General features: G+C 38.9%; 1 protein-coding gene across 6 annotated transcripts in view; it reads right to left on the bottom strand.

Moving 5' to 3' along the window:
• The window catches only part of LOC125242421 (endoplasmic reticulum metallopeptidase 1-like), a 39,864-nt gene extending 19,702 nt beyond the window's left edge, over positions 1-20,162 (bottom strand). The window contains exons 1-12 of one of the 6 annotated variants that reach the window (XM_048151236.1): positions 19,878-20,162; positions 12,869-12,961; positions 11,276-11,392; positions 10,825-11,005; positions 10,053-10,214; positions 4,932-5,059; positions 4,208-4,306; positions 3,261-3,405; positions 2,434-2,585; positions 964-1,108; positions 600-720; positions 357-459 (exon numbers count right to left, since the gene is read on the bottom strand). In XM_048151236.1, coding sequence (XP_048007193.1) covers positions 357-459; positions 600-720; positions 964-1,108; positions 2,434-2,585; positions 3,261-3,405; positions 4,208-4,306; positions 4,932-5,059; positions 10,053-10,214; positions 10,825-11,005; positions 11,276-11,392; positions 12,869-12,961; positions 19,878-19,934 — 1,503 coding nt within the window. In that variant the 5' untranslated portion in view covers positions 19,935-20,162. Of the gene's footprint in view, positions 1-356; positions 460-599; positions 721-963; positions 1,109-2,433; positions 2,586-3,260; positions 3,406-4,207; positions 4,307-4,931; positions 5,060-10,052; positions 10,215-10,824; positions 11,006-11,275; positions 11,393-12,868; positions 12,962-13,734; positions 13,826-19,877 lie in introns of those variants that run through there. The other 5 variants (XM_048151237.1, XM_048151238.1, XM_048151239.1 and 2 more) reach the window with 5 other exon arrangements.
• Positions 20,163-22,967: the final 2,805 nt, after the last annotated feature.

Raw genomic sequence — 22,967 nt, 5'->3', positions numbered from 1 at the left:
TTATTTAAAAACTTACGGAGTAGGTAAACTTCGTTTGTTAAATTCGTGACAATCAGTGCCACTTCACAATAAACCTTTGACAATAAATCTGTTTGATTTAGTACGTCATACATTCCAATTCAGTGATGTTTTATAGGTAACATCAACGCAGGTTATATCTGTTACTATGGTCATGAAATTTCAAAGGAAAACAATATGACGGTATTCTGAGAACCGACTCGACAGATAAAAACTTACACTAATGCAAACTGTAAAATACTTCGACCGGCCATCTATATTGTATTGGTAGAGCACATAATTTTAAGCTAAGAAGGTATATGAATTTTAAGTTAAAAATCTCTCGAGGAAATACCAACCTTTTTGCTACTCCAAGCATCATAGAGTTGAGATGTGATCATGGCCACCAAAACATAGGGTATCCAGTAGATCGGGACGGTTATCCACTGATTAGAAAGATATCTGCAATCATTGAGTGAAGAATTTATTAGGTGTTACAGTGTTTGTGTGCAAAAACTAGTTCACACAGTATACGTCACTATACGGCCGAAACCAGTTATTTGAAAGTGCATAATGCTTATTCAACAGTACAAAGGAGTCACCTGAGTTGCGTGGTGGTAGCGTTCATAAGAAGCACGAATATGAGTCCAATACCGAACGCGGCCAGTGTGCACGCCAGGCGGCCCAGCACCGCCCATCCTAGGCCACGGAACGTCGACTGTCCTGCAACGACATACATCCATTATTTTTCACTAATTGCACCGACTTTTTTGTACGAGATAAGGGCTTCTTGACACCGTACGAGAACTCGTATTAGAGTTTCAATACATTGCATTATTTGATCAGTCGGCTGATCAGTCCGCAATGTAACTAAAATCGTATGCAAGCTCGCGCACCATCTAAATCAGCCTCAAAAATGCTGCTTACGTACGGTTGATACACACTAAACTTGGTTTGTATACTCACGTACGCCGACGACATACACGTAGTATCCCACACTCATGAGCGCTATGACGGCGAACAGCGCGTCGATTAAGTACGCCGCCCACAGCGGGTACGCGATCATGAAGCTGTTCAGGTAGTCGTAGTACACCATCGTAACTGGCTCCTCCTGTGTCATTCAAATTAGTCAGTGCAAGCACAAATTGCTCGCCCTTAGAGTTGGTCAAAGGCGCCTAGCTTTCAGAGATAACATACACTAGGGAAATTTCGACGGGTACCTCGGCGGTCGGGGTGGTGTAGCGATTTATATAGTCAGCCGCGATAGCTGGAGACCCGGGTTCGACTCCCGGCTTCGCCACCAGTGGGCTTGATCGGTTTTTCGTTAGTATATGGTATCTATTTCAGCTTATAGTCAGCAAAAGTTGAGATTTATAAGATCGACCTGGATAAAAAAAGGTCTTGATACTGGTTGGTAAGTTGTAAAGGGCAAACGTGAAGAAAAAACTAAGAGTATAAGAGATCACGGTGCTCAAACACAATTCAATTATCTCGACGTGTACTTTCTCCCCGCCCGGCCGGGTGGCACATCTAGCCTATCTCCCAACCTAAAGGGGGGTGACCCCGTCACGCAGAATGGACACTACAGTCGTCGAGTTACTAAAAATGAGTGCTACAATACGAGCACATATGTAATTTGAGGGCGACAAGAACCCTTTTAACTAGTTCATACAAGCCTGTTGGTATATGTGATTTATCCCCGGCTGCCTGTCTTGGTCATGGACCTTCAATAGGGACTGAGCTCACACTTTTTTTGCCATACTAAATTGAACTTTATCACCGGTGCAGAAAGGCGTTCTTGTCAGACTGGTAAAAGTGTGTCCACATGAGAGGGTCAAAGTTGGGGCTGGTGTCCCTCACGCACGTGTGACCAGTGTTAAAGAGATTACTGTAGTAGTAGTATTTTTACCTGTATGATAACTAAGTTTATAAACCTCTTAAATTATTTTTGTATTATATCGAGGCAAGGGTATTAATACCTTGTAACGAATTGGTAAGTCATTATTATGAAGTCATAAAACCAACCTTTAATTGGGTATTAGTAGATTTGGTAGTAACTTTGAATGTTGACTGGTATCCCCAAATTATGACAGTGATGACGTCATTCAAATGATTTTGACAGTGGCAATAAGTGCGAGAGGGACACCAGCCCCAACTTTACCCTCTCATGTGGACACACTTTTTGGCCTAACAACTCAATCTAGCTTAATATATATAAATCTATGGTCTTGGTAGGCATACGTTTCCACTTTAATTTTCCGTTTGACTCGTTTGAGGGAGGTAAGTATAGGTACCTTCTCGACAAGTTCAGGCATGTCGGCCACGTTGGTCACAAGGTCGAGCATCATATTGCCGGCCGCCTTCAGCACGCCGCGCTGTTAAGTTGTCAGGGTTGTGTGAATGTTGTATACGTGTCCATATTTGATGGAAGTGTACCTTATCGACAAGTTCAGGCATGTCGGCCATGTTGGTGACGAGGTTGAGCAGCATGTCTCCGGCCGCTTGCAGCACGCCGCGCTGCAGATTGTCGGGGTTATCGTTTCGTGTGTGGTATACGTTGCCCCATTTGGTGAACGCGATGTCGATGCCTGTCGATAGAGAGCATGCTTTACATATATGCTTTTAAAAGGAATTAAAAGAGAACGTTAAGAGAACGATATAACGTAGGCCGTCTTTTTTGCACTAAGTAAGTGCGATAGGGACGCACCGATACGATAAGGTTTATCGAACTAGTGTGATACGCTCGCAGGACAGGCTTAAAGAAACTCCGTTAACTGCTCCGTGTAGGTTTTTCATGTTTTGCACATTTCGCAGCTGTATGCCTTTTTAGGGTGAAACGACAGCTCACGTAATTTAACAAGTTTCAAATCAATGATGCACATGCAAAAAGTTTCCAGACACATTAAAAAGATTTTAGGGTCTATATATTTTGCTTATTATAATTATATGCTAGCAGGATGTAGGTACCTTGTTTACAATTTATTTATTCAAGCGATTAGCTTAAGGCACGAGTAACGTTGTAAATAACACGCAGCCAACCGATATCTGTAAAAGCTAGAAGACTATCCCCCTTATTCATAAACGTACTCTAAAGTTATCAAGCCGGTACAGTTCGTTTATCCTTTTCTATCACACGAATACGTCGGAAAGGGACAAACGAACTTTATCGGCTTGATAAGTTTAGAGTGCGTTTATGAATAGGGGGAGGGCAGTCTTCCTTCCCGCAATCAAAACCCTGGGGTACGCTTATACACCATCCTTACCGTAGAAGTGGCCGTAGTCCCGCCATATCCTGAAGTCGGTGTCAGAAGGCACAAGTCCGGAACCGAAGAGGAATTCACCGAAAGATTGCGCTGAAGGACGGTTCGTGGATTTGGCGTAGGCGTGAACGATTCGTGGATCCAATGTCTGTAATAAAAATATAAAATCAATAGATACAACATTCAGGGGGGTTACCATGACGTGCTAAAGCCGTTCAGTTCAGGTTGAGAGAGAGGGACGGAGCTATGTAACTGCTATAGCTGTGTCCCTTTCTCTCAACCTAAACTGAACGTCTTTAGTACGTCATGGTAACCCCCTGGTCAGGTATTAGGATTTAAGTAAGAATTTATTTCATATTACGACTACTTGTTGCTTATGACATGAATTTTACAAATAAGAAATCATGTCATAAACAATGTTTTGGTTGCGGCTAAGACCCATACTGTGGCTATAGAGACTCCAGAAACCCAAACGATTTTTCCAAAAACAAGAGTTCCAAAAACTTGTAAGCGCCGTTTATTGTCTGCCGCAAGTTATCCCATACGCTTTTTCAACACGGTGTCGCCTGGCGATTCTTTTGACTGAACTTTTATTTTATTTCCTGCTAAGCCGCGATCCTGGGTTCGAATCCCGGTGAGGGCATTTATTTGTGTGATGAGCACACAAATAAATTGATGATTGTTTCTGTCATGGACGTTTTCTATGTATATAAGTATGTATTTGTCTATTATATATATTGTTGTCTGAGTACCCACAATACAAGCCTTCTTGAGCTTACCGTAGGGCTCAGTCAATCTGTGCAAGAATGTCCTATAATATTTATTTATTTATTACCCATTGTTTTAACATTTACACTATCGCTTGTCCAGTTCAATATAATACGAAGCCATAAATCATGCTGTAATATAGGTACCAAAGTACAAGAAGATTTAATTTGTTTTGCAATTACTTGGAAGACATTGGCTTTCCCGTTCATGCCGGCCGCATCGAGGTTGACAACGGCTGTGATGTTTCGGGCCCAAGGGTGTTGCAGAAACGCGTGCGCGCCCTGCAAACAGAATAAAAACACAAGGTTAGTAAAGTTTTTTTTTTTACACTACGTCGGTGGCAAACAAGCATACGGTCCGCCTGATGGAAAGCGGTCACCGTAACCTATGGACGCCTGCAACTCAAGAAGTGTCACATGCGCGTTGCCAACCCATTAGAAACTTGTACACTCCCTTTTGCTGTGTTAAGTACAAGTACACAGCAAGAGGGTAGTAGTTCAGACTTTTTCTCAAACTGAAGATTCTAATTCTCTACTGTAATGGAGAATGCGGCATTTTAGAAAAGCGTCTCGAAGAAGCTCGTGAGTCTTTACGCACACGCACACTCAGTGACACTGCGAGTCGACGACCGGTTGCTCAAGGTCTTTCATACATTTGGGATCTGTCGTTAGTCACCTCGTGGTCACGTGCGAGTCCTGGGGGGTTACCATGACGTACTAAAGCCGTTCAGTTTAGGTTGAGAGAAAGGGACACAGCTATAGCAGTTACATAGCTCCGTCCCTCTCTCTCAACCTAAACTGAACGGCTTTAGCACGTCATGGTAACCCCCCTGTCCTCACTTAGAACTGTTTTTTATCAACAAGGCATTCAGTTTCATTGTAGATTCACATGTCTTGATTGTTATACCTGGAGACCATTCTCCTCGGCGCCGTTGAACAGGAATATGAGGTTGTGTTTGAACTTGGTCGTCCTCTGGGACAGGCGGTGCAGAATCTCTGCCAATATCGCGCAGAAAGCTACGTTGTCAGATGCCCCTGCAAATTGAAAGGAATAGGTAGTTACCAATTAAACAGAAATACAACCTCAGTTTGGATAAGGAGGAAAACGTACTAGTATTATTTTCGAACTGAATGTGGATGCCGCGAGTTAAGTGCGGACGTGGCAGGCCCAGACGGAGAAGGCGCGGGGCGGGACGATCTTGACACCTTCATGATTAATAGGCCAGAAATAGCACACCAACGTGGGACACATAAGCGAGCTATAAAAAAAACTGAATTCAAAACGCAACACCACTGGTTTCGAACACAAGTACAAGATAGGTATATAGTTTTATGAGTTCCTGTATCCTACTGAATATTTTGCCAGTTATGTATCTGTTTTTTTTATTATTGTAAATGGGCTTACTCTTGGCCACAGACTAGCCAAAGGCAAAGACGTGGCCTACGATGGAGTGAGCTCGCCCAGAAGATGCCTGTTCACCCTTGATTTGACCCTTGAGTTGATTTGATCTGTTTGGAAACAAACAAGTCCCATTCAATAGGATCGTCCAAGCGACAACCTCGGACGTCCGATTAATTTGCGTTATTAAGTAACCCAAGCAATGCAGAGTTACATGACAGTCTAGCCTTTTTTTTTTGTCGGAGTGGGGAATGTGTTACGCACCGTCCCCCCAGCCGCGGGAAGGCCTTGATGGGGAGGTGTGTGGGACTCCCTCCTTCGGCCCCCTCTCTTATCGAGAGGGAGGGAAAGAGGTTTACCCACTAAACCCCACTCCGGCGTTTCGCCCTCTGTGGCATGACAGTCTAGCCTGCGATCAATCTGTCTTACAACATTAGTCCATGGGCCAGCTGGTCCAATTTTGCCAAACGGTATAATTTGGGGGTACTAAGTTTCCTTTTTACAGCAGTTAGGTAGGCTTATAAGGATGTTAAAAAACCATGATTGCCATCTCAAAATGGTAGCTAAACAAAATGGCCGCCAATCCAAGATGGCGGATATTGAGTTTTAAAAAATCGACCATAACTCCAGAAGTATTGGTCCGATTTCATTTTTATTTTTTTTAAACGAAAGCTCTTTTTGTGTACTTAAATACTTGTCATATTCGTTGTTTCGCTAAATTCAACCATTAGTTAGTAATTAACGAAAAATGTAAAAAAAATATCTTTTTTTCTAAGACTTTCTGTCAAAAATCATGTTTCTACAAAATACCTTGCATATTCTAATAAATATTTAAATGCAGAAAAATAGTGCCATTAATCACCTTTAATTTGATATATAAAAGATACCGATTTAATTTACAAAAACACATAGAGGCTTTAATTTAAAGCTGCCTTCGTTGAAATTCACCGTTGTGCATACAGTACTAAAAGCTTCAGGTTGGAGTGCATAGAGTACTAAAAGATGTATGCAATTGGGGTGCATACAGTACTAAAAGACGTTGTAGAGTACAAATATGCTGTTTTTAGTTTATTTTAGCAATTGTACAATTAGAATAATAGTTTATGTTAATAGAACATGATAGTATCCATGAGTTTGTAGATAATCTATAGTACTAGGATAAAATTTGTTTAGATACCATATGCGCAACACACCTCAATGATGAAAATTAAGTATTTAAGTGTACTAGGTATATGACTAACATGTATCGAGACTGTCAAGATAGAACCATTAACCTTTTGACCGCCACGGACGGCCACGGTGGTCACCGGAAATTCTTGCCAAGGACGCCAACGATACGGACGCCAAATGCAATAAAATTGGGACTCCGTAATGCCTAATTTCGCTCATATATTCGCGAATTCGCAATGCAATTCTGTTGTGATTGTGCCTGGGAGACGGAATACTCCATCATCATCTTGCGTATAAGATCGTATTCCGGATTGAAAATAGTTCCGCATTCAAGGACTCTCAGATTTGAAAAAAAAAACCTACGCACGAGCGGGTTAGTGAAGAGCACCCCAGAATTCGGGCAAACTTTAGAAATGTTCTTTAGTACAGCATTAATAGATGTTCCTTACCTATATTTTACCGATTACTAAACAACGAAGCCGTGAAATACCGGATGGACAAACTTTGAGACATTTATCACCGCTTAAAGTAGAGCCAAATATGATTAACATGTATTGTTGGTCATTACCGAACGAAAAACGTTAGAAGACGTTAATAACAGACTTTTTAATTACCTACTCACGTGAGTTGAATTTTCATAAAAGGTGTACCAAAATGCGAATGTTTCTATGCAACCTGCTATTGAATCAGAAGAAAAGTTAGCACCCGTATCGACGAATCTCAATTAGTAGAGAGTAACTCCGGGGTTATACAATCTGGCCAAGTTTTTAAACAGGAAGGCATTTATAAAAGCCGCAATAGGGATGATAGATGTATAAATGTATGCCTCGATTATCTTCGATATGCGGATAACATCGTCATCTTCAAAGAAGCACATGTTCCCCGTCAGATACCGATGACGTATGCCGTCGGTGAGTGTTGGGTTAAAGTAGTTAAACATATAGAGGTATGTACAAATTGAAAGTTACGGCAAGGACAGGCTTATCCAAAGCTCCATATTTCAGCTTTTATAACAAGTAACAGAGGACAAGTTATCCGGAACAACAAATAAAGCTTTGGTTAAGGAATGCCATAAACGACTAACGGCGGTAAAAGTCATAATAACAAAATCATCCTTCAATGGACCAAAGGACACAGTGGATCCCGAGGTGATGATGCGGCCTACGAGCTGGCCAGGCAGCTGGGGTCGACTGCTGATTCTCCCGATGCCCTTCAGCAAGGTATGCTGAATAGGAAACTACACACAGCACACTGGCAAAACCAGATCAAATGCTTCAGTCAAACAAGCCAAGCCTAGCATCAATGGAAAACTCACAAAGACGCTCCTTCAACTAGGGAAAGTCCGCCTGAGAATGGTAACCAATGTCAGAACAGGTCGTAGACTATTTAACAAACGTATTTTCATAACAGATGCTATGAACATTCCCCTGTGACGAGGGTGCCTGTCACCTGGTGATGGAGAGAGCAGAGTGGCTCCATACAGGAAAAAACATCTCGGATCCCCGAGAGACCTCTCCAAAGTTCTCCTACTCAACATTAAAGGTCTAATAGGATTTCTCGAGGAGATAAGCTGGCAGGACTAGCTAAATCCCCCACATCACGCAAAATAGGCACAAAACGTCGAGTTGTGGCGAACCATAGCACAATACAGAGACTTGGGTCGGCCTCGCTGCCGGCGGAGATCACACGGAGGACTTGGATGCCTTTTGTAGGCTAAAGGACGTATTAAGGGCAAGGATGCCAGTTACTGGAGACCAACATGTTTGATCAGTGTGTAACTGGGTACTTCTCACCGTGACATAAGCTATTGCGAGACGTGGACACTAACAATGTACTAAATGAAGAGGCTAAAAGTTGCATATAGAGCACAATACGTTCGGTATGTCTTTCTACGATGGAAGCGAAACGAGATGATGCTGATGCGGCGACGGGTGAGAGTTATAGAGACCGGATTGCTACTCTAAAATGGGCTTGGGCCGGGCCAGGGCACGTAAGTCGTGATTGAAGGTGGAATATGCGTGTATTGTTTTGGAAGCATAGCTCAGAAACAAGACCTGCTATAAAAGTTCGAAAAATTAATCTGTTACCTGTGATTGTCATGAAGGCTTGATATTGGTGATATTGGCTCTACAATCTACATTAGCGGTAATATGTAATACATTTCTGTGCGTAAATTAAGGTTTATTCGGTAGGTACCTATATCACGTTGTTTAGTAGTCGGATACTTCATAGATATTCCTTATTAATGCATTATAGTGCATTTCTCAAGACTATTTTTCTTTTGGGTGTGTTCTTCACCTTTTGTATGCAAGGATTACTTTAACTAAATATAAGTTTTCTCCAACACGGATCAGAGTTAGGCTTAACCTTTTAAACGCCAAATAGTGAAAAAGAATATGTCGTGCCCCGGACACCAGACAGACGTGGATCGCGATTATTGGAGCAAAATTAGGCGTTAAGAAGGCCCGCATGGGTCCCCAATGTAATTGACAAAACTGATGGCCATGGTTGGCGTCCTTAGGAAGCATTTCCAGCGACGGCCATATCCGCCCATGGTGGTCAAAAGGTTAATGTGATGAGATAGGACCTCAACTATATCTAGTTTATTTATTTTGTATTATCTCGGTTGGTTGGCGCTGCATCACTAAAGAAATTTTATAAAAATAATCAAATATCTAAAACTGTACTTTACCTATGACATATTAAATATTATATTCTTAAAGCTAATGGATTTCGGATACTATCATGTTCAGTTATTTTCTTAATTGTAAGTATAATTGCAGAAATATACTAAAAACAGCATATTAGTAATCTACAACTTCGACCTGAAGCTTTTAGTACTGTATGCACAACGGTGAATTTCAACAGACAGAATTAAAATTAAGCCTCTATGTATTTTTGTAAATTAAGTCTGTATCTTTTATACATCAAATTAAAGGTGATTAATGGCACTATTTTTCTGCATTTAAATATTTATTAGAATATGCAAGGTATTTTGTAGAAACATGATTTTTGACAAAAAGTCTTAGAAAAAAAGATATTTTTTTTACATTTTTCGTTAATTACCAACTAATGGTTGAATTTATCGAAACAATGAATATGACAAGTGTTTGAGTACACAAATGGAGCTTTCGTTTAAAATAAATAAAAATGAAATCGGACCACTACTTCTGGAGTTATGGTCGATTTTTTAAAACTCAATATCCGCCATCTTGGATTGGCGGCCATTTTGTTTAGCTACCATTTTGAGATGGCAATCATGGTTTTTTAACATCCTTATAAGCCTACCTAACTGCTGTAAAAAGGAAACTTAGTACCCCCAAATTATACCGACTTCTTCACTGGCCCATGGACTACATAGCGAGCTTGAGAGAAGGTGGGGAGCGATGTACAATATAGTACTCCTCAAGTCTAACTCGTGGTCTAACCTTAAGGCTTTTGGTATAAAACAGTACCTACCTAACGCAAAAGGCACAGAGTCGTAGTGGCAGTTGAGCAGCAGGGTCGACCCGAGTTCGCCGTTCGCTTGCACCCCGCTCTCCCCTTCCAATAAAGCGACGATGTTGGACGCGTTGTAGTACCACCCCAGGTAAGGTATCTCGTGGTCTAATACAAAGGCACCTGGAAAGGAAATATGAAAAAAACCTTTATATTTATACTGGAACGTATTGTAAAATTCAAATAGTGCAGCTGGCAAAAAGAGTAGAAATCGAGCTATTTTTTTTATCATAGCAACACTTACTTTTCTTATAGGTACAAAAGTACTAAATAGTTGCTACATGCAAAACGATTTACGGTGGCGCCCCTAGGTATTATATTTTTTGCCAGGCTGTACCTAAATTAGAAGTTAAAGGAATCGGTGTTCAAGTAGTTCATACGAAAATCTTTTTATTACTTAATATAAATGGCCAGGATTTCAACCATAGATCTGCCGGCGTATCATGCTGCCAATTTTATCACTTATCCACGTGGATAAGACATCTGTCACTCTCACACTGACATACTTGCTAAAGCGTGACGGATGCTTTATCCACGTGGATAAGTGATAAAATTGGCAGCATGATACGCCGGCAGGTCACTAAATACAAGGCCAAACAGGTCGGTACTAATTTGCCAACAACTCAACCTTTCGAAGCATGCAATGTTACGTCACTGTGACTGCTGCAGCGACCGCTTGGCGTGTAAATGTAACGCTGTAACAGATGTTACTAACTACGTGACAGCGACTCACCACTAGCAGTCTGCCAGATTATCGAGACCGGGAGCGTGGCGCTCCTGGTGACGTTGAGCAGCAGGTCTCGCACGGCCACGGTCTGCTGCAGGTGGTACTCCGTGCCGGCCACTCGAGGCTTGTCCCCCATGATTGTATACAGGTTCTGCAGAGCCAATTCTTCGCTGAAGCCTATTCTGTTCTGTTGACATCAGGATAGTTTTGTAGCAATGAATTTTTTTATAGATACACGAATCACCTTACCGTATGGTGTAAATTTATATAACACATGCAAGAAATCGTATGAAAAAACAATTCTGGAGATGGTGCTGACGATTCCCTATTTCAATAACCAAATGCAATGCTGAGCAACTGTAGCCAGGCCTAGAGGACAGACACCTGTATATCCTCGTGAGAGCACGTTTCCATTCATTCCTCTTACATTATTAAAGTATCATGCAACAAAACTTACGTCTTTATTGAGATCAGCATCCATCACAGGCCGCGGCATGTCATCCTCCACCAGCTGTGTCGAGTACGCCAACAGGAGATAGAAACCCAGCACGAGGATGGAGAAATAACAGGGGACCTGAATCAGAAGTTGTATGCTAAGATTGACTATTATTATTAGTATCGGTGTCATCTGTCTCATCAGTATACGTCTCATAGTTTCATGCATTTCGTTCATGCTTTGATATTTTTAAAGCGATAGAAATAATGATAAGTCTGGTTATAACTGTAAGCATCTAGCATGCATCGTCTACTTATTATAGGTACCTTTATATCCTATTTTGTTGTCAAATTATACCAACGTAGCATACCTTCAGCGCCGAAACTAAACAATTACCTACTTAAATTCTAAAAAATAGTAGGTATTTTAATAGTCTGATCTCTACACATGGAACACAAATAATTTGTAGATATATATACATAATATACATATTGAAGTTTAACTAAAAATATAGTTTAATGAACCTTTTTATCTAATATAGGCACCTAGTGACCGTAACGCAGCAGATGATTGATGGTGGTAACATTACCGATGTATGCAGGCCCAGGCACTCTGAATCTACGTGGCTAATAATATTTTAAAAGTCACTGTAAATATTGTCAACAGGTTACCAATCAGGTATGTGTGATATTCATCTGCGATTCGTGGTGCAGATGCCCAAGTTCCAAGTGTACTCCAAAGATTACGTTAAGCAGATGCCTACGCAAGTTCCAAGTGTACGTGGTCTCCAAAGATGGCGTCAAGTAGATGCCTACGTTACAGATTGGATGTCAATCTTTCCCGCCTATGGACTAAATAATACACAGAATGGATGCTGCCTTTGGCCGCACAACCTGTAGTATACACAATGTACTCGTATAAGGATTAAGGACTATTGGGAGTTGGTGAAATCTAGAGGTATACTAATAAAAGCAATGACTTACTACTTATATTTAGGTACCTTATTTTATGAAAGCGATACGTGTGAACATGCAATGATGTAATTGTAATGAACAAGCATAATTAATGTTTAACAATACCGGCCATTCTTGAATCATGAACGTATTAAACATGACAAAAGCGGACTATTACAGGTCGTTTAATGTGTAATCAGAGCTGACTGCAATTCGCCTGAACACGCATACCAACTCTGTGTTTCATTACTTATTCAAATGAAGTAATGTACATTGTACAGTCACCATCAAAATTATTGGAGCTGTCGAAGTGCTCAGAAATATCTGAACTCGGTTACCTACACTTAACGCCTTGTCAATTATAAGTGTGTCGCGTATCCAGATATTTGAAAGCAACTTGGTTGCTCCGATATATTTCATGGCGACTGTAACACAACAGACAGGCAAACAATGGTAGCGCGATAAACGATATAACGTTAAGCCATCCTTTTCGCACTATTTGTAAGTGCGATAGGGACCTACTGATGCGATAAAGTTTATCCAAATAGTGTGCTACGCCCGCAGATTGGAGTTGTTATAATTATAACTAGTACATGGACAGTACAAACACCAATACCTCCACCAGGACAGAATGTGTGGCGCGGTATTAGTCAGTTGGTACCGTATTAATGAATGGAGTATTATTAACCCGCTGCCATGGCTTCTCCCGACGGTCCTCTGGATCCGGAACCTCATAGTTTATATGCGGACGGTTCTGCAAAAATGGATTTTGTCATTTATGAAGTATAGTTGACAACTGGCTACTTGTATTCAGGTCCAGTTTGAAAGAGATGAAATGAACATGTTTCTGAAAACGAATCAAATTAGATTATCTACCTACAATCTATGAGTATATTAATCGATGGAGAAATGTTTTCAAATCTATGGCATCCATGCATTGTAGACTATGGGTCACAATCATTTGTCATCCATAACGATAAATCAAAATCATATTAGGACACAGATAAGGAGCTGCCTTTGACTTGATTTTACTGCTACATTACTCGTAAATACACTACATTAATTGTTTTATTGTCAAGGGCGCAGCGCATCATTGAGTGTTCGAGAATTTCGTTCGAGCACGCGGTAAAACAGCGCTCATATCAGCCGTGGATAAGATAGCACTCAAAAAGATGATCCTAGTTAATGCCATACTTAATTAAGTATTTGCAGATCAATGCAACGCTAATTATCACTTGTCCTGAAGAATTGATTGCAGACTTACTAGTGATTAGCTTATAGGAGAGTTTAAACGTTAATGTAATACACATAAGCATCCTTATCTGTGTGAAAAACTTTAAATCATTTCAGTCAAAAGATATCGACAAAGGAAGAGACAACTGCTAATTCCATTCACGTTATAAAAGTATTAATATTATCAATTGCAAAGGCCACAGGTTTTTACAAAACGTATCGGCACCAACGTGTACATTGCAAATTAATTAAGAAGTGATTAGGAAACTAGCAGAAAATCACAAATCATCTTACATTTTTGTACGCCTTGCCCATTTTGATTGCGATAAGCGTTAATTGTACGGTGTTAACGGCTTACGCTCACTCACTAACTGACTATCTTTGAACTCCCTAAATCAGATTACAGCACGATATCGTTAAAATCTATTGATCGGACCGAGTTCCGTTGAAAAATATGTATGATTCATATTTAAATTTTGATTCATTCCGTTGTCAAGTAGCTTTGCAACTTATATAGCAATATGCCAAAAATCACATACATAGCTGCTAATATATACAAATATTGAAGGAAAAATATTTAAATGCCATATCTGAAATAATATGTTCTACCTATATCAAACTATATGAATACTAAAATACATCACGGAACTAAGTACCTGCCGTTATCTATAACGGTTGTAATAAAAAAATTGTACATTAATTCATATTATCAGAGGGTTGTAAAATAGACAAATATTATTTATATAGGTATTCATCATTATCTTGTATTTAGGCACCTTTTTAGAGGCACAGCATTTTATGTGGAATATCATAAGTAGGTACCTGTATTAAATGTCAGTATTCTTTGCTCCCTCCTGAGTCCTGACTAAGATGCGGTCAACTGAGCCATCATGGAGATGATTTTAACTACTTACAATACCTTTTTTTTCATCATGCCTATGATACATAGCACACATAAGTATGTAGCAAAATGAAGGTAATTTCTGGTTCTAGTAAAGAACATAGTGGCCAGAGCAGCCAAACCTTCCTAATTTTCTTAAATATGAAAGAAATGGGATGATATCGATGTTTAATGTTAAAAAAGCACTATTGATTTTTTTGTGTTAGAAAATTATAATTATCATTTCCTCACCATTTTCACCGGCCGTTACTTTTACCAGACGCATTAAGTTACCTACCTAAATTTCTCAAGCTTCGGGCGGCAGAAATGGTCAGGAACCGATGACTTTGAAAATTCAATTTCATATATTAGTTTTGCTCTCGGCGACAACGGCTCACAGACTTCTGATTTTTGACTTAAGTTCGTATTTGCAGGCAAATGAAGTTATTTATAGAGTTCATATTGTCATTACTATTGTCCAAAATGCTACTTGTTATCAATAAAGACTGAGCTCAGAGTTAAGATAGGAAGGGTAATAAAATTTATTGCACTAACGTAACATATCAAAAATGTATTACCTATATTCTACGCTAATATATTTCATTATCTATGAGTCTATTTATGTCTGCTTTGAATCAACATGTGAAGTTTCCGGGATCTTATAAATTAAGTGTGAATGTTATAACGTAATTTTGGAAGTTAGGATGAGTCCTGCGTCATACTTGGACCATATAAAAAAGGAAATAATGCTTGGACGTAATAGGTACTTGTTCAAAAAAGAGCATGTCTTTCGCGCAACATGCGTAACAACCTGAGATGTGGCCGAAATATGTGATTTTCACAGCAGAGTATGGTAGCGGACTTGCATATCGATGGCGAAGTGCCATGAACTCCTAACTAAGTACGAAAACCTAAGTAGTTGGGAGTTCATGGTACTTCACCGTCGATATGCGTATTTAAACTATTTAATAATAAAACGATTTATTTTAGAATATCCTGGTTCTGCAGAGGTGAAATATTGTTGTTCAGCGAAAGGGATAGGTATGTTACGAAACAGATGAAATTTTAAGAGGGGACAACCAAACTTGGTAACTCTGGTTGAATTAAGCGCAGTGTATCCCATCCAGAGAACCATACACACAGAATTTGGCATGAAAACTTATCGTGGTCTATGTTTATTGCCTTATCATCTATCACAGTTACTGCTTTGCAGCCCAGGGTTTGTTATCACGAGAGTTTACCCACTTACCTGATTTTCTGAGTTACGCAAAAAATCTCTAAGAGGAAACAGAGATTAGATAATATTTTTTCAAACTGCTGCCAACTGTATGTTCAACCTGTATGTTATCTTAAAGATTGCAAAATAACACTCAGAAAAGGTTGGTGCTCTCTGGTTATCTTACAAACATAATAATTTCAACTGCCCTGCACCAAAATGCCTTAACATAGAAAAGAAAAAAAATAGTACATATACTTAAATGGAAAACAAAATAATTAATTAATATTAAGTGTATAATATAGCATGATTCTATATTAGTTCAGTAGCTGGGACGCTATTGCACAACACCCTGCATTTTATGATTAAGCACTGAGATTTGGCACAGGTTGTTCCTTGGGTGGCCCTGAGTAGATAAAGATCGGGAGGCATCGAGAGCCCCCCTTAATTTAGGAGGGAAGAGGGGGGAAGGCTAGCGCCGCCGCGCTTCCTTTGAAACCATATTTCTCTAAAACTATACAAAATAGGGCATACGATATATCTTTTCCGGATAAATGAAGGACGAGGAATTCATTTTTGGAACAAAAAAAATGTACTTTAGAACAAAAATACAAAAAAAATGGGAAAATCTTAAAACAAGATTTTTTAAATACATATTATTGCACTTTTTATAAAAACCGTAATAGTTATTTTAAAATAAAAAATATTGTTTAATAGCTACATTTATTTTATTTTAGAAAATGTATAATTTGTTATAGAAATATATTATAGGACGAGTGATAAAAAATAATTTACATCGCCCGATAGGGTGATTTGAATGCTCATTTCAATAAGTTTTGCAATGATTTCAGGTATAATCACTATTTTTAACACACGAAAGCCGTAATCATTTTAGTTTATGGCTATTTTAGTGATTAATGTACTTAAAATAAATAAAAAATACAAAAATTAAAAAAATATTAAAAATGTGATAATTTTTTTTAATATTATCCTATTTTGTTCTTTCTACACAATATATATCTAAAAGCAATAAATATCAATAAAAAGCCACATTTATGCAGTTTATAAAAATATATAGTTTGTTATATTAAATATATTACGAAACGCGAGATAAAAAATAATGAAAATGAAAATTTTAATGTACGGGTCAGCTTGCATTATTCGATGAGGTGAGGTAAAGGTACTACCTGCTATGCAGTGGAGTTCGTCTAGTAATACAGAATTATACTTATTCTAATAACGTTTACACATGTAGGTATTTATATCACGACCCAGTACAGAAAATTGTAAAAGTCCTATAATATAGTTTATTTTGATTGTAAAATAAAATTGCATGTGACTTATATTGTAAAAAAAAAAATGTCTTAATCACGTTCTCCTCTCCTAAAGCAGTTCTGCATGCATAGGCTTGAAGATTTTTTAGTTTACTAGCAGAACTTAGTTACTTCCTTTGGGCCCCCTTAAATCGGTTTTACCCATCCATAAAAGATAAAATAAAAATCGTCATATTCTTCCTTTCAGTATCAATGATAGTTAGTTATTGCGCAATAGTGCCATAAAAAATAAACTAGATTCGTATTAGCATTAAACATTAATGATTTTTGAACTAAGACATTGCTTTTGTACAAAGGAGAACCTCAAAAAATGGTCTGACAAGACGAAAACATGTGTATCGGGGCTAGACTCAAGGCTCTCAAAAAGTGTAGCTATTTTGAGTTATTCAAATAAAACAACATGAATAGTCTGAATTTAATTATGTATATATCACAACATCCACTACATAAGCACATCAGCTCCGAACAGTCCGAACATTTAATTTAAGAAGTCTTTTTTTAAGGTTGCACCTTACGTGGCACTGTTTTTTACACCTGCATCTGACAATTTCGAGGCATGTTTCTGCAGCAACAGGCAACGTTGCGGGCAAGTAGGCTCCCAAATCCCAATTGTTACAGACTTTCGTCCAGCCACAAGTAGCAAATAATGGCAAATTTTGAATTGGGTTTAGTTGACCCCATACATGGACACCTTGATATACCTATTACCCTTACAAAAATGGTGTAAGGCAGCTTTTGTCGGTGAAATGCTGTTAATTTGGCGTTCTTTTTTGGTTAATAACTATTAACTATTTTCGGCACTCGTTAACCAAAGAACAGGACGCAGATCTGGAATAATAAATATGTCAAGTAAGAATTATCCATAAATTATGCAAATCATATAGATAACTACTACTTCACAAGATGTATTAGGATCAGATGTATATATCTGACCTATCATATCAATCGATCATTTCATGTGATATAAATAGTTAAATTCAGACTATATAGGAGTATGTTGTTTAATTTGAAGTACTGTAAATAACTACACTTTTTGAGAGCTTTGAGTACCTTTACCTCACCTCATCGAATCATACAAGCTGACCCGTACCGTACATCAAGATCGCCCTGCCACGTCACTTTCATTATTTTTTATCTCGCGTTTCGTAATATATTTATATAACAAACTATATATTTTTATAAACTACATAAATGTAACTTTTCATTCATATCTATTGCTTTTAGATATATATTGTACAGAAAGAACAAAATAGGATAATGTTATAAAAAAGTTCACATTTTTTATTTAAATTTTTGTATTTTTTTTTTTAGTAAATTAATCACTAAAATAGCCATAAACTACAATGATAACGGCTTTCGTGTGTTAAAAATAGTGATTATACCTGAAATCATTGACAAAACTTATTGAAATGAGCATTCAAATCACCCTATCGGGCGATATAAATTATTTTTTATCACTCGTCCTATAATATATTTCTATAACAAATTATACATTTTCTAAAACTAGATAAATGTAGCTATTAAATAATATTTTTTATTTAAAAAAAACCATTACAGTTTTCATAAAATGTGCAATAATATGTATAAATAAATCTCGTTTTTAGATTTACCCATTTTATTTTGTATTTTTGTTCTAAAATACATTTTTTTTTGTTTCAAAAATGAATTCCTCATCCTTCATTTATCCGAAAATGATATATCGCATGCCCTATTTTGTATAGTTTTAGAGAAATATGGTTTCAAAAGAAGCGCTGAGGCGCCAGCCTTCCCCCCCTCCTCCCTCCTAAATTAAGGGGGGCTCTCGATGCCTCCCGATCTTTATTTACTCAGGGCCACCCAATGAACAACTGTGCCAAGTCTCAGTGCTTAATCATAAAATGCAGGGTTCCCATACAAGACATAGCAATAGCGTCCCCAGTACAGGCAGTTTTTATCAATTAGAATTCTCAATGAAACACAGGAATAATTATGTTTATAAGTCTAGCAAATTATAGTTGTTATAAATCAAAACTTCAATTAACAAAGAGATATGTGATGTTCCAAAACAAAAGGTACTTTATGCAGTCAGAACTTATGTATATTGCAAGGCTCCTTGTATTGGAGCACCAGTACTAATAGCGTAAGTGCCAACCACTATAATTGTGTACCTTTACCTACTCATCATCCCGTGTAAAATTTTAGAAAAAAGTTGGTATTCCCATTTATTGATGGTCTATAGACAAAATATGACAGTCAGTATTCAATAGCCAGACATTGCACATTTTCTAGCAATTTTTATATTTTTATACTACATTTTACATGCTAATAACTTCGAACAACAATAATATTTAAATCTAATAAAAAACACATGCCTAAAAATACGATTAACTGTAAACTATGAAAGATAATTAAAGACTAAAATATAATATACTACCTAGTCATTGAATATACTCAACCATTTAACCTCACGACTCACAAGTCATTCCTGGTGCAAAAATACCCAATACACTCACAAGAACTGCAATTGTATTGGATATAATATAAACAAATAAATATTGGGGGACACCTTACACAAACCAACCATTTTACTACATTCTCAAAAAGTCAAAAACATTTTCTATCATTATAATTATATCAATAAAATGATGTCTCTAAAATATTTTACAATAACTGAGTGATATAAGTACTAATAATTAAACAAAACTTACCCAAAGGGACAAATTGTAGTGAAGCATTATTTATTATTCTTATAATGCTTCACTACAGAATGAATTAAAATTTAGATATTTATTATTCTTATATCTAAACTTTAATTCATTCTGCAGTATCTTTTTTCATTTTATAACTTATTTATGTACTCCAGTAATTTGCATGAAAGTTAAAATCTGAAGCATTTAGAAACTAAAAAATCATTAAAGAATACTTTTGCCATTTCTTTTTTGATGAAATAACAATGTCTTATTGACTTTACAACTTTGTAGGGACACAATAATAATTACATCTACACATCAGGCAATAAATAACTCACCCTAGTCCTATTCTTCAGGCTTAAACGGTCATCCTGATCGTCTCCGTCGAACTTCATTTTAAAATTCCGCAAGGGCACTCCGGTTTTTTAAATACTATACAAAATGTAAAAGTTAAGCTAAGTAGTGTTGTACTTGCTACTCCCAATTTAAAAGGCAGTTCGCAACCGCCATGCCATTTCCAAAGACTGGATTTGCCGCGCTTAGTTCGTCCAATAAATAAAAAGTTCCTAATCTTGATTGTTATCAATTAAGCCAAACCGAGAAGCCGAGAACGTTTCAGAGTAATTTCCAGTAGAACGTATGATGGTGACATTTCACTGACATTGACAATTTTGACAGGTAAAGTGTTGCCTGTACCAGATGTAAAATTTCCTTATATCTATGATATAAGGCAGGGACCGGCCCGCTATCCCTTATACGGGGTTTTGTATGGGTATTTCGTTAGGCTTAACTTACCCTACCCTTTTGACGCGATACCCTTTCATTTTGCTTTTAAAGCCCTAACGAAAGCGCTTACCTAAAATAGCCCAATACCCTTTCAAAACCCTTATCATCGGCTCAGCCTAACGCCATAAGGGTAAGCCTTATATTGGGTTTTATTTGCTTTCCCTTATAGAGCATATCGTGCGAGTTTAAATCCTGTACCTCGCTCATAAGGCACACATTACTCCGAACGAAATAACATACGATCGTTACCTACGGCGGTACTGTGTGTGATATTTGTGCGTTTCTGTTTGATGGAAATGGCTGTAGATAAAATAAGGTTCAATTTTCAATACCAAATACAATAAATAAATAGTTATGATAGGCTCCTGCTTTGCTCAGGTGTCACACAGGCAAACGCTGCTTTTTAGGGTTCCGTAGTCAACTAAGGAACCCTTATAGTTTCGCCATGTCTGTCTGTCTGTCTGTCCGTCCGTCCGTCCGTCCGTCCGTCTGTCCGTCCGCGGATAATCTCAGTAACCGTTAGCACTAGAAAGCTGAAATTTGGTCCCAATATGTATATCAATCACGCCAACAAAGTGCAAAAATAAAAAATGGAAAAAAATGTTTTATTAGGGCACCCTACATGTAAAGTGGGGGCTGATAATTTTTTTCATTCCAACCCCAACGTGTGATATATCGTTGGATAGGTATTAAAAAATGAATAAGGGTTTACTAAGATTGTTTTTGATAATATTACTATTTTCGGAAATAATCGCTCCTAAAGGAAAAAAAAGTGCATCCCCCCCTCTAACTTTTGAACCATAACTTTAAAAAATATGAAAAAATTCACAAAAGTAGAACATTGTAAAGAATTTCTAAGAAAATTGTTTTGACCTTGATAGGTTCAGTAGTTTTTGAGAAAAATATGGAAAACTTCGGAACCCTACACTGAGCGTGGGCCGACACGCTCTTAGCCGGTTTTTTTTATCGGACTTGTCTTGATGAGTACCCGAAGTCTAGCTGATGCTGAACCCTGGCTGCACCTAGGGAAACTCGGGTTTAGTGTAACACAGGCAAACGCTGTTTTCGTCATCGGACTTGTCTTGATGAGTACTCGAGTGAGCAGTACCCGAAGTCCAAACGATGCTGAACCCTGGCTGCACCTAGGGGAACTCGGGTTTAGTGTAACACAGGCAAACGCTGTTTTCGTCATCGGACTTGTCTTGATGAGTACTCGAGTGAGCAGTACCCGAAGTCCAGCTGATGCTGAACCCTGGCTGCACCTAGGGGAACTCGGGTTTAGTGTAACACAGGCAAACGCTGTTTTCGTCATCGGACTTGTCTTGATGAGTACTCGAGTGAGCAGTACTCGAAGTCCAGCTGATGCTGAACCCTGGCTGCATCTAGGGGAACTCGGGTTTAGTGTAACACAGGCAAACGCTGTTTTCGTCATGGGACTTGTCTTGATGAGTACTCGAGGGAGCAGTACCCGAAGTCCAGCTGATGCTGACCCCTGGCTGCACCTAGGGGAACTCGGGTTTAGTGTAACACAGGCAAACGCTGTTTTCGTCATCGGACTTGTCTTGATGAGTACTCGAGGGAGCAGTACCCGAAGTCCAGCTGATGCTGAAACCTGGCTGCACCTAGAGGAACTCGGGTTTAGTGTAACACAGACAAACGCTGTTTTCGTCATCGGACTTGTCTTGATGAGTACTCGAGTGAGCAATACCCAAAGTCCAGCTGATGCTGAACCCTGGCTGCACCTAGGGGAACTCGGGTTTAGTGTAACACAGACAAACGCTGTTTTCGTCATCGGACTTGTCTTGATGAGTATTCGAGGGAGCAGTACCCGAAGTCCAGCTGATGCTGAACCCTGGCTGCACCTAGGGGAACTCGGGTTTAGTGTAACACAGGCAAACGCTGTTTTCGTCATCGGACTTGTCTTGATGAGTACTCGAGTGAGCAGTACCCAAAGTCCAGCTGATGCAGAACCCTGGCTGCACCTAGGGGTACTCGGGTTTAGTGTAACACAGGCAAACGCTGTTTTCGTCATCGGACTTGTCTTGATGAGTACTCGAGGGAGCAGTACCCGAAGTCCAGCTGATGCTGAAGCCTGACTGCATCTAGGGGAACTCGGGTTTAGTGTAACACAGGCAAACGCTGTTTTCGTCATCGGACTTGTCTTGATGAGAACTCGAGTGAGCAGTACCCGAAGTCCAGCTGATGCTGAACCCTGGCTGCACCTAGGGGAACTCGGGTTTAGTGTAACACAGGCAAACGCTGTTTTCATCATCGGACTTGTCTTGATGAGTACTCGAGGGAGCAGTACCCGAAGTCCAGCTGATGCTGAAGCCTGACTGCATCTAGGAGAACTCGGGTTTAGTGTAACACAGGCAAACGCTGTTTTCGTCATCGGACTTGTCTTGATGAGAACTCGAGTGAGCAGTACCCAAAGTCCAGCTGATGCAGAACCCTGGCTGCACCTATGGGAACTCGGGTTTAGTGTAACACAGGCAAACGCTGTTTTCGTCATCGGATTTGTCTTGATGAGTACTAGAGTGAGCAGTACCCAAAGCCCAGTAGATGCTGAACCCTGGCTGCACCTAGGGGAACTCGGGTTTAGTGTAACACAGACAAACGCTGTTTTCGTCATCGGACATGTC

The sequence above is a fragment of the Leguminivora glycinivorella genome, chromosome 2 (assembly GCF_023078275.1).
Source record: "Leguminivora glycinivorella isolate SPB_JAAS2020 chromosome 2, LegGlyc_1.1, whole genome shotgun sequence".
NCBI lineage: Eukaryota > Metazoa > Arthropoda > Insecta > Lepidoptera > Tortricidae > Leguminivora > Leguminivora glycinivorella.
Note: the sequence above shows the minus strand (reverse complement) of the source record. Positions and strands in the feature narration are given on the sequence as shown.